We start from the raw sequence: 9,305 nt of genomic DNA, 5'->3' as shown, positions 1-9,305 counted from the left end.
ATCCCAGGACCCTGAGATCATGACCTGAGCCGAAGGCAGCGGCTTAACCACTGAGCCACCCAGGCGCCCATGAAGCTGCATTTTCTTTGAAGAGGTCAGAAGATAGTAAGAAAATTTAAAAGGCAGATGCTGGGCTTTTTAAAAATTTAAAAGGCAGTAGGACTCACGTTAAGTACAAACACGGTAGTGTGGCTTCAAGAACCAGAAGTATCAGCAGCGACTGTAGTGGACCAGTTCTTCTGTTTCTTGGCCACTAGTATGTCCATCCCTACTGGCTACAGATAGCACCTGTTGTGGCCTCCTCCGCTGCCTGGAATTTGGTCACAGGTGAGGTCTCTTTTCCCTCTGAACCCACCCCCTCCACATCAGATCTCTCTGGTCCTAATAAGACCTCACCTTTGGGGGCGCCTGGGTGGCTCAGTTGGTTCAGCGTCTGCCTTCAACTGGGGTTGTGATCCTGGGGTCCTGGGATTGGGCCCCCTGTTGGGCTGCTCTCCCTCTGCCTACCACTCCCCCTGCTTGTGCTCTCTTTGTGCCAAGTAAATAAATAAAATTCTTAAAAAAAAAAAAAAAAAAAAAAAAAAAAGACCTTGCCTTCCTTCACCTGTTCCTGTGCTAAGAGCGGAGGATGTCATTGGCAGTTTCACTTAGCTTCATGCCTCCTTCTTCCCCTTATTGGCAGCACTGGCTGTACCTCCAGGAAGTTTGCTGGAAGAAGCAGTCATTTGATGATGGAATTCACTGAACAATAGCCCAGTTTCCCACCATCCATGAACATCAGCATTTCTTCTCAGATCCTAGGAATGGGGGAGGGGTGTGAGTTACTTGGAAGAGGGACTGAGATACTGAAAATTCAGCCCAGTCCTTACCCCACAGTGGACACTGTAGACCACAATCTCCCTGTCCTGGCCCTACCTGCCCCAGGCCTGGCAGAAGAGGAGCCTGAGGCCTCTCTCTAGTCTTTCAGGAGGAGAGTGGCATCGTCCCTGGCAACAAGCTCACCATCACGATATCTCCTTGTGCCCCCAGTTTCCTTGTGCCCCAGGATGCGTGGGCGGGGCCGAGCCCGCAGGACATCATTGACCAAAATACGTATGCCTAGTGTGATGCTTATGGCACCCACAGTGACCAGCCCAGTTCCACTAAGGATGACCAGAGGGGGAGGAACCTGGTGTTGCTGCCGGATTAGCCACAGACTCATCCAGCCCAGAGGCACTAGGCGGAAGAGGGCCAGGGTGGCCAGGGTGGCCCAGCTGGCCACGCTGAAGGCCAGGGATGGGGCCTGGTGAGAAAGCAGCAGCAGTTTCCGTAGGTGCAGGCAGACAGAGTTCAGCTCCAGGAGCAGAGACACCACACAGAGGCCCACGTACTGGTTGGACAGAATGGCAGTGCTGAGGCAGCTCACAACCTGGGGAACAGGGGTCAGAGGTCAGAGGACCTTCCATGATCTCCTGCCCACCATGTACCAACAAACCAGGCCTTATTAAGACAGGGGCTCACAAGGGTTTTGTGGCACCCTATCAAGAACCTGCCCTTTATAGCTGCCCTTATGTTGGGCCTTAAAATAACCCTTCCACAGAATGGAAGTAGCCTTGGCCTAGAGGCTATCTCGCCTAGGGCAGTAGCAGTAACACCCTCCCCACAACTTCCAATCCTGCGCTTTCATTCCCCCTGGCCTCTTCCTATACTGGGACTCCCCTTTGTCAAAAAAGCTCCAGACGCAACATTTCTGCAATCAGATGGGACACCAGAGGGAATAGAAGCTACTTAGGCAGTGCTCAGACTCCAGCTGTGGCTAGCACTCAAACCTCTCCCCTGCAGATGAGGCCAAAGTTGGGGAGATCAAGCACCAACAAGGGTCAGAGACTTTGGGAATTCATTGGACAGAAACCTGAAGAGAAACCGGGGACCCCAGACTGAGCATACCACCCTCCCTGTGTCTCCTTTCCCTAAGTCTCACCACTGAATGATGACAGAGAAGTTCCCAGGCCTGGCCCAAGGTCTGATTCAACAGCATGTCAACTCCATCAGCCAAGAAATAACCTATGGGCGTGGCATGAGGGGGGAGGGGCGTTAGGGTTCCCTAAGTAGTTGTATCTACTGGAGAGAAATCTTCACCCCCCCCTTTTGCCAGGTCTTTCGTTTCCTTCAACAAAGTTGCCAGAAATATTTGACCTCTATGGAAAGGGGGAAAGTGACCTGGAATTATCATTGGTAGGTTGCTCCCCGACAAAACGGCCCAGTCTTCCCTGCAGACTCACCCACGGACACAGCCACCAGCACCAGGGCCCAGGATGGGTGGCCGTTAATGGGGTCAGCAGCCATCTGAGGGTACAGCGACAACCTGTAGGAGGTGGGGGACCGTGGTCAGCATCGTGCAGACTCAGACCCCATTCTCCCTCTGTGCACCCTCACTCACCCATTCACACCCCCATGCCATGTCAGACTCTCGAGGTTCCGGTTGGATTTTGAAGGTGCCCGCCGGGTCTTTCAATCTCAGCTTTCCACCCCTCACCCTCATCCCGGTGCCTCCCGAATCTCTATACCCCGCACCCAAGCAGCGCCCAGACCCCTGTGAGCAGGCTGTGCACTAGGGAGACACAGATGTTCCGCCACTTCCAACTGTCCTGGGCAGCAGATCCTGGCGTGGGCAGCAGCTGCAGCGTCCAATGCAGCCCCCGGAAGACCGCGAAGGAGGCGCCGGTCACAAGGAGCCCCCAGGACGCCATGGCCTGGCGGGCGGGCTAGGTCCGGTTCAGTCCCTTGGACCTCCGCACTCTCAGGCGGGACTCCTCCAAAGCCGGCTGCGGAGACTGGTAGCTGGTTTCCGGACAAGAATGGGTCTTTGGCCTCCCCAGCCCACCGCGGCTTTGGAATCCGCTGTAACTTTTCCAGGGCTTGACCACGCCCCCATCATTCGGCTAGGTGGCGATTGGAGCAGCCGTGGGGCCACGCCCCGGAGCCACAGTCACCGATTGCGTCCAGCCCTAGCGGGGGATGGAGGGTTGGGGGCTCCCGGCTGCCAAGCCTGGCCCGAGAGCTCCGTGGGACTCCCATCATGTCGATAGAGATCTTCCTCCAATGCCCTGTGTCCCAAACCCCTCCGAGCTCCAGAAATAGGTCGCTAATCTCACCTGACACTCCACAGGCCCCGCCCCGTTATCTTTCACCTCCTCTCCCCACGCTAACCTCTCACCTGCTGGTCCTTCTTCCCACGGGATCCTCACCGACCTTAAGGTAGAGGCCTGCGCACACCCACTCCCAATGCTTAAACATCGCCACCGCCCTGCTCCGCACCAACCCCCTTCTCAAATGTGGGGGCACCTCACTCACCTCACTTCCTCGGAGCCACCCTTTCCACCTCCCGAGGTTTCCAGACCTTTAGCACATCTTAACAACCCGATGATTCCAACAGTCCCGTTCCCTTACACAGTAAGTTCGAACGGAACAAGAACTCCCATTTTGGAGAAGCGACCCACTGGAACTCCTCCCTCCAACCACTTTTGGGGGCTCTACAGAGTAAACTTACTATTAGGAAGGGGAGGCGAAAGGAAACCACTCAGCACCGAAGTCTTGAAAAGCACCCCCCACCCACCCACCCAGGGCTTGGTAGGTGAATGGAATTCTCTCTTCCAATTTGAGGCGCCAAGGAGAGGTCACGCAGGGTCACCTCAAGGTTGGGGTAGAATCAGAGAATAACAAAGACTGATAGGATTCCAGAACCTTTCTGCCTGGAGAGGAAAATCTACCCTCCCCCCCTTCCCCATCTTCCATCTCCTGGAGAGTGACAGGTTTTCACTGTTTTCCTTACTCCACTCCACACCTCTTTAGCTGGCTAAGAGCCAGCAATTCAGAGAGCTGTTTCCCCATACCTGGAGAGGGTAGATTGCAGCTACTCCTGGAGAATGAAGTTCTCCACATTCTCACAACCCTCTTTCTCCACCAAAACCCCATTATGTCCAAAGGGCCAGGGGCACCCCTTAATTCCTCCCCACCCACCTCTCCAAGCTTTTTAAAAAAAATTACACTGATTCTTTTAAATTTTATTGTATGAAAATCATACTCAATATAGAATATTTTAAAGTTACAGAAAAGCCAAAGAGGAAAATTACAATGACTTTGTTCCACTGTTCAAAGATAACCACTATTATTAACATTTTGTTTTTCATGTTTTATGTATACAAGAATATACCCATCTTTTAAAAAACAAAATTGAGATCACATAATACTATTTTTATAAATTTTTAATATTCAAAGAGCATTTTTCTTTCCAAATGTTCTTCTACATGACTTTTAATGGCTGCGCAGTATTCCACCATCTGGATGGATATACAATGATTTACTTAAGGAATCCCCCATTGCAAATTTTTATTACAGCAGAAAAGAAATGAATTCCCAATCAGACAGTTGCTTCTCATTTTCTCTACTGCAATACTCGGATGAGCATCTTGTGACTAAATCTTTAATTATTTTCTTAGGATAAATTCCCAAATATAGAATTACTAGGTCTAAGGCGATGGAAACTTTTAGAGTATTTGAGACCTATCACCAACCTGACATTCAGGAAGGCTGTACCAATTGGCCCCCGCTACATGCAATGTATAGGAGTGTTATTTTCTTATTTCTTTGCCAATGCTGGGTCTTTTTTTTTTTTTTTTTTTTTAATATAGTTTGCTGAGGGAAAAATGCTTTCAACTATATTTGTCTTTCTTTAATTCTAATGAAACACATTGTTTTTCATGGTTTTATCCATTTGAATTTCTTCTCTGAATTTCCTACTTACGTCCTTTCACAGATAGTTCTTGCTCCTTGAGTCCACTTTATATAAAAATTACAAGGTAGGGGCGCCTGGGTGGCTCAGTGGGTTAAGCCACTGCCTTTGGCTCAGGTCATGATCTCAGGGTCCTGGGATCGAGTCCCACATCGGGCTCTCTGCTCAACAGGGAGACTGCTTCCCTCTCTCTCTCTGCCTGCCTCTCTGTCTACTTGTGATCTCTCTGTCAAATAAATAAAATCTTAAAAAAAAAATTACAAGGTAAAGAGGTAGAAGTAGGAGAATGAAGCCACAGGACACTGTGATACAGTCTCCTATCTCTGAGGGAGGCAGTAAGTACACTGGAGAGAAATAGTGAATGAGGCAGATGGCTGGGAGCTTGTCCTTGAAGGAGGCTGGCTGTCCTTCCTTCTCCTAGGGTGTTTCTGTCCTTTATGGGTCCCCTCTGAGGGGTGCCCAGACAGAGCCCTGTGCTCTCTAGGCCTGGTCCTTCACTGGTCTTCTGCCTGCCTCTGTGTTCACAGGCTGTTCTTCCTCAATTTTACTTCATGATGGATCAGGATGGGTAAGGATGGCAGAGCCCTAGAACCAGGGCTGGATGGAGACACTGTGGCCAGTGAGGCGGGGAGGGGAAGAAAGGATGGAAGCAATGTTCAGGGACAGAGCAATCTTTGTTGCAGACTCTGAACTGACTCAGTATACCCACACCCTCCACTGCAGTCCTACATACACCTCCTGTAGCTTAGACTGCAGGAGGGTGGATTCGATGATCTCCTCTCCCCTAAATCTCTGTTTCTCATAAATGGAGACTAGGACCCTGCTATCTCCACACCTTCTGCCCCATGACAGGACAGCTCCCTGTAGCCGCTGAATTTGGCCACATTCAGGTAGGGCATCTGGGCCATGGTTGAACCACACCAGAACTGAGCCCCAAGAGTTAGACTGCATCAGGAGCTGGGGTGGGGGTGGTAGGCTTATACTGCTTGATGTTCCAAAGGGCATCACATCCCACAGTTCACCTCTCCTGGTTGCTGGAGGGAATTTCCTGCCTGCACAAGCCTGAGCAGTCTCACAAACTATCCTGGAAGGTAAAGTGAGGGAAGAAACAGAGAACAGCAGTTGGAACCCTATCAGGGGCTGCAGTCCTGTTTTGGGTGGCAGAGGAAGCCTGGGGCCACCTTTGCATGGTGGGATGTCAATGGAAAGAATGAGCTCCTCCTGGTCCCCTGCACTGGTATAAACTTACACCCCCATTCTAAACTCTCCCCCATCCTCCTTGGGTCATGGTGTTCAGGGATGGGGGGAGGGGCAATAGCTTATATGGAAAGCTGTTTTGTTCCCACCCATAGGGAGAGGAGAGCCCAGGCTCTGAGCAGTTCACAGAAGTAGGCTTCTGATTCCCTCCTGCACACTCAACTGTGTGATTCCCCATCTCACAGGTGGAAAAGCCGAGACAAGATGTCTAACGGTCCCACATATAGGTGATTATTCCCAAATCTAGAGTCTGGGCCAGTCTAAGGAAATAGAGGGAAAGGTAAGACCATGGGGATGACTACTCACATAGGAGTTTCAGTATGACCTTTTCCCTGAAGAAATTTACTTTGGACCTCACCTGGAAAGGCAGTAGGAAAGAAAGGGAAACAAAGAAGGAGGGCCAAGAAAGACATCTGGGTAAAGAGGCAGACAATTTTCTTTGCTCCTGTTATCTTCCTCTTGTCACAGCAGTGTAGACCAACTAACCTTACTTGGTCACAGCCATCTATTCCCCAAACCAACCAGGGTCTCTAATCTAAAATTGTTCTCTCTTGCTGGGCCAGTCTGGCTGAAGGCTCTCCAACTGAACAGGTTCCCTCTCTCAAAAGGTATCATCACTCCCACTGTTCGGACCTTCCCAGCCCCAGCTCTGTCACCTTCCAGATGAAGGGGAAAGCAGCTCCTTCTCCTCTTCCTCCTCCTCCTTGAAGCCAGCGGCAGAGGGCAACAGTTCTTCAACTGGCAGCTTTAGCTGGGTCAGGACATAAAGCTTGCCACTGAAGAACTACTGCGGCTCAGCCAGGTGAGGATGTGGGAGGGACAGGCTCCTAAAAGGAAAAGGAAGACAAAATGGGAAGGATCTGAACAGGGCCATGTCACAGGGACACTGTCCCAATGGCCAACAAAAGTCCAGCTCCAACAGATGCTCAACCTTGTAACAAAGTGTTCTTGGCTTTGACCTGGGCCTGCAGGAGCGGTTAACTTCAGTAAGAAGCAAGAGGCAGTTCTAAACATACTTCCTTGTGCCTCTTTCCAGAACCAAAGGCTGTAGAGACTCAGGTCTGCTCTCACCCCTCCTTGCCCCATCTATTCATGGAGGGTCCAGCCTCTTCAGCATTCAGAGAGGGCTGGTCTTAGAACCTGGACACACTGCACCAGTTGCTCAGGTACTAGGTGAGAAGTTGTACCTTAGGTCCAGAAATGTCAGTTCAGTGATCAGCCCAACTGACTTGTTCCCAGGGAGTTCAGCTGGAAGAGTTCTGGGGGCCCACATCTGGGAAAGAGTGAGGAAGGGAGGTCCAGAGTTTGGAAGGTCAGCAGAGGCTCCAGGGACTGCGAGGAGAGGACAGGGGACCAAAGGCTGGAGGGGAGGGAGGTATGGGTAGGGTGGATGGGCAGCTTCCCCAAGACTCTTAAATGCCAGGCATTCCGCTTGCGCATTCCGGGTACATCTGGTATGAATTCCAGGCTGTCTGCCGGCCCCTCCATGTCTGAACTTTGTTCCAAGTTCCAAGCCCCGCCCCCACAGTTCCAACGCATGAATCAGCAGGAAAAGCCGGGCCCTGCAGCATGGCCCAGGGAGGGGGCTGGGGGCGTGGCAGGCTTGAGGGCCTAAAGCTGGGGAGGCCAGGTCTGTGCTGACACTCAGTCCAAGGGCATGGCCCATGCCAGTGTCAGGAGCCAAGGCAATCTTGCCTTGAGACTTCTATACTCAGGGGGTAAGAAAGATTAAAGTGAGGGTGGGAGGTTTTCAAATTACAAAAACCCGCATGAACTTTGTGGTATCTTCCTTCCCCCAGGTGACCAGTCCAACTCCTTCCCACTCTCCTCTGTCTGAGCCAGCTCTGTTCAGCCCATAGGACTCAAGGGCTGCTTAGAGTCTGTGCCAAGCAGGTGCCCTTGGCTGCAGGGTGGGGTGGGCCCAGGTCACTGACCCTCTGACCAGCTGCTCCATCAACCCTTTGGCACCCTGACAATCCCTAGCCCAGTCTGACAGCCAAGATGACAGGCCAAATGAGTTGGAGAACTAGGGCCGGAGGGAGGTGGGGGCGATAGCCTAGCGAGAGGCCATAGGGAGGGGCCAAGAGTTGGCCGAGAGGTGGGGAGAGAGGGAGCCCAGTGATGACTAACCCAGGCGCCCCACCCAGCCAGCCGGCTTCCCAGGCGGTCAGGGCCAGGCCTGGGCTAGGGGCCCCACAACCGGACATGCTGGGGGGAGGTGCAGAGGTGACCTTCTCTGGGCCCAAGACGGCCAGTTAGGCTGGGGAGGGGGGGGTTAGAGTTTCCAGGTCCTCCTCCAGCCCGCTTCCCCCACCAACCGCGGTGAAACCCTAACCTTTGGGTTGCATAAGGCCCCGCACCGCCGCCCCCTACTCCTCTCCCCTCCCCCCTTACATAACATCCCCTGGAGGGAACGAGAGGAGGGGCCGGCCCGCCCAGAGACCCCTTCCCTGCCAGGGCGCTCAATTGGCCCTGACCAGCTGACTGCCTGCAGAGGAAAACTACCTCTCCGCTACCCGCCAGGTCCAAACCCTCCCCAAGCTGGGAGGCCAGTTCTCGTATCCTCTGACCAGGGAGCGCCGAGGTTAGCTGCCCCCAGCCCCCTAGCCCCTCGTCTTCCTTCTAGCCACTCTGCAAAACCCTCCGCCACGACTGTCGTCCCGGACTCTTTCTTTAAGCCTCCTGCCAAACTACTCCAGCCAGTCCAGGCCCCCTCACCCCCAGAGCTTCCCAGCCCCCGCCGCCCCCTCACCCCTCCCCCGGAAGGGCAGGGTGTGGCCACTAGGACCCTACTTTCCCCTATTACCCCGTTAGCATGGTTCCCTCCAGTGCGGCCGGGGCCCCAGCTCACACCCACCTGGTGCTGGGTGGGGGGGTTGCTGAGGGTAAGGGAGCAAATCAGTGCGTCCGTTCCCCACGGCCCGCGGCGCTGTGTCTTCCCTGCGCCCAGCACACACCGGCTCCAGTCTCCGATCAGCTGGCGGCGTCGTGACGCACAAGCTGCGATTGCACCGCCCAGGGCCAATCACCGCCCACTGCTGGGCAGCGTGACCACACCCACTCGGGGGCGCCAGCACTTCGTCCAGGTCCCGCCTCTCCCGGCGTCTTAGCTCTGATTGGCAAGGAGGCCACCCCTTCGCCTGGTGGAGCTGCGATAGACCACGCCCACCAACTCACAAGTTCGCCAATACATGAAAGGGTGTGGCTGAGGCCTCCGCCTAAGGCCGCTCGCTTTGAGGAGCGCTACGTCAAACCAGAGTCCTAAAGAGCAGAAGGA

At 53.4% G+C, this 9,305-nt stretch overlaps 1 protein-coding gene and 1 long non-coding RNA gene across 3 annotated transcripts; both read right to left on the bottom strand.

Moving 5' to 3' along the window:
- Positions 1–524: 524 nt before the first annotated feature.
- TLCD2 (TLC domain containing 2) lies at positions 525–3,085 on the bottom strand. Of its 2 annotated transcripts, XM_082707237.1 has the most exons (5): positions 2,554–3,085; positions 2,262–2,344; positions 1,961–2,043; positions 1,169–1,408; positions 525–797 (listed from the first exon to the last, which is right to left on the bottom strand). In XM_082707237.1, the coding sequence occupies exons 1-5, from the start codon at positions 2,727–2,729 to the stop codon at positions 654–656; spliced, it is 726 nt and encodes a 241-aa protein (XP_082563363.1). In that variant the 5' UTR covers positions 2,730–3,085; the 3' UTR covers positions 525–653. The 2 variants fall into 2 exon arrangements, with proteins under 2 accessions (XP_082563363.1, XP_082563362.1); XM_082707236.1 differs by having other exon boundaries at positions 676–1,408; positions 2,554–3,082.
- Positions 3,086–4,226: 1,141 nt separating this feature from the next.
- On the bottom strand, positions 4,227–9,041 carry LOC309851674. The gene is made up of 2 exons (XR_014304851.1): positions 4,554–9,041; positions 4,227–4,523 (listed from the first exon to the last, which is right to left on the bottom strand). It is a non-coding gene; the product is annotated as an uncharacterized lncRNA (long non-coding RNA).
- Between the last annotated feature and the right edge of the window lie 264 nt (positions 9,042–9,305).

This window comes from Mustela nivalis (genome assembly GCF_964662115.1).
Source record: "Mustela nivalis genome assembly, chromosome: 17".
NCBI lineage: Eukaryota > Metazoa > Chordata > Mammalia > Carnivora > Mustelidae > Mustela > Mustela nivalis.
Note: the sequence above shows the minus strand (reverse complement) of the source record. Positions and strands in the feature narration are given on the sequence as shown.

Coding starts and splice junctions, on each gene's coding strand:
- TLCD2 (XM_082707236.1), bottom strand. CDS start 2,729: ATGGCGTCCTGGGGGCTCCTTGTGACCGGCGCCTCCTTCGCGGTCTTC. Junction 2,345..2,553: donor GGGGTCTGGGCGCTGCTTGG/GTGCGGGGTATA, acceptor CACCTCCTACAG/GTTGTCGCTGTACCCTCAGA. Junction 2,044..2,261: donor GCTGGTGGCTGTGTCCGTGG/GTGAGTCTGCAG, acceptor CCACGCCCATAG/GTTATTTCTTGGCTGATGGA.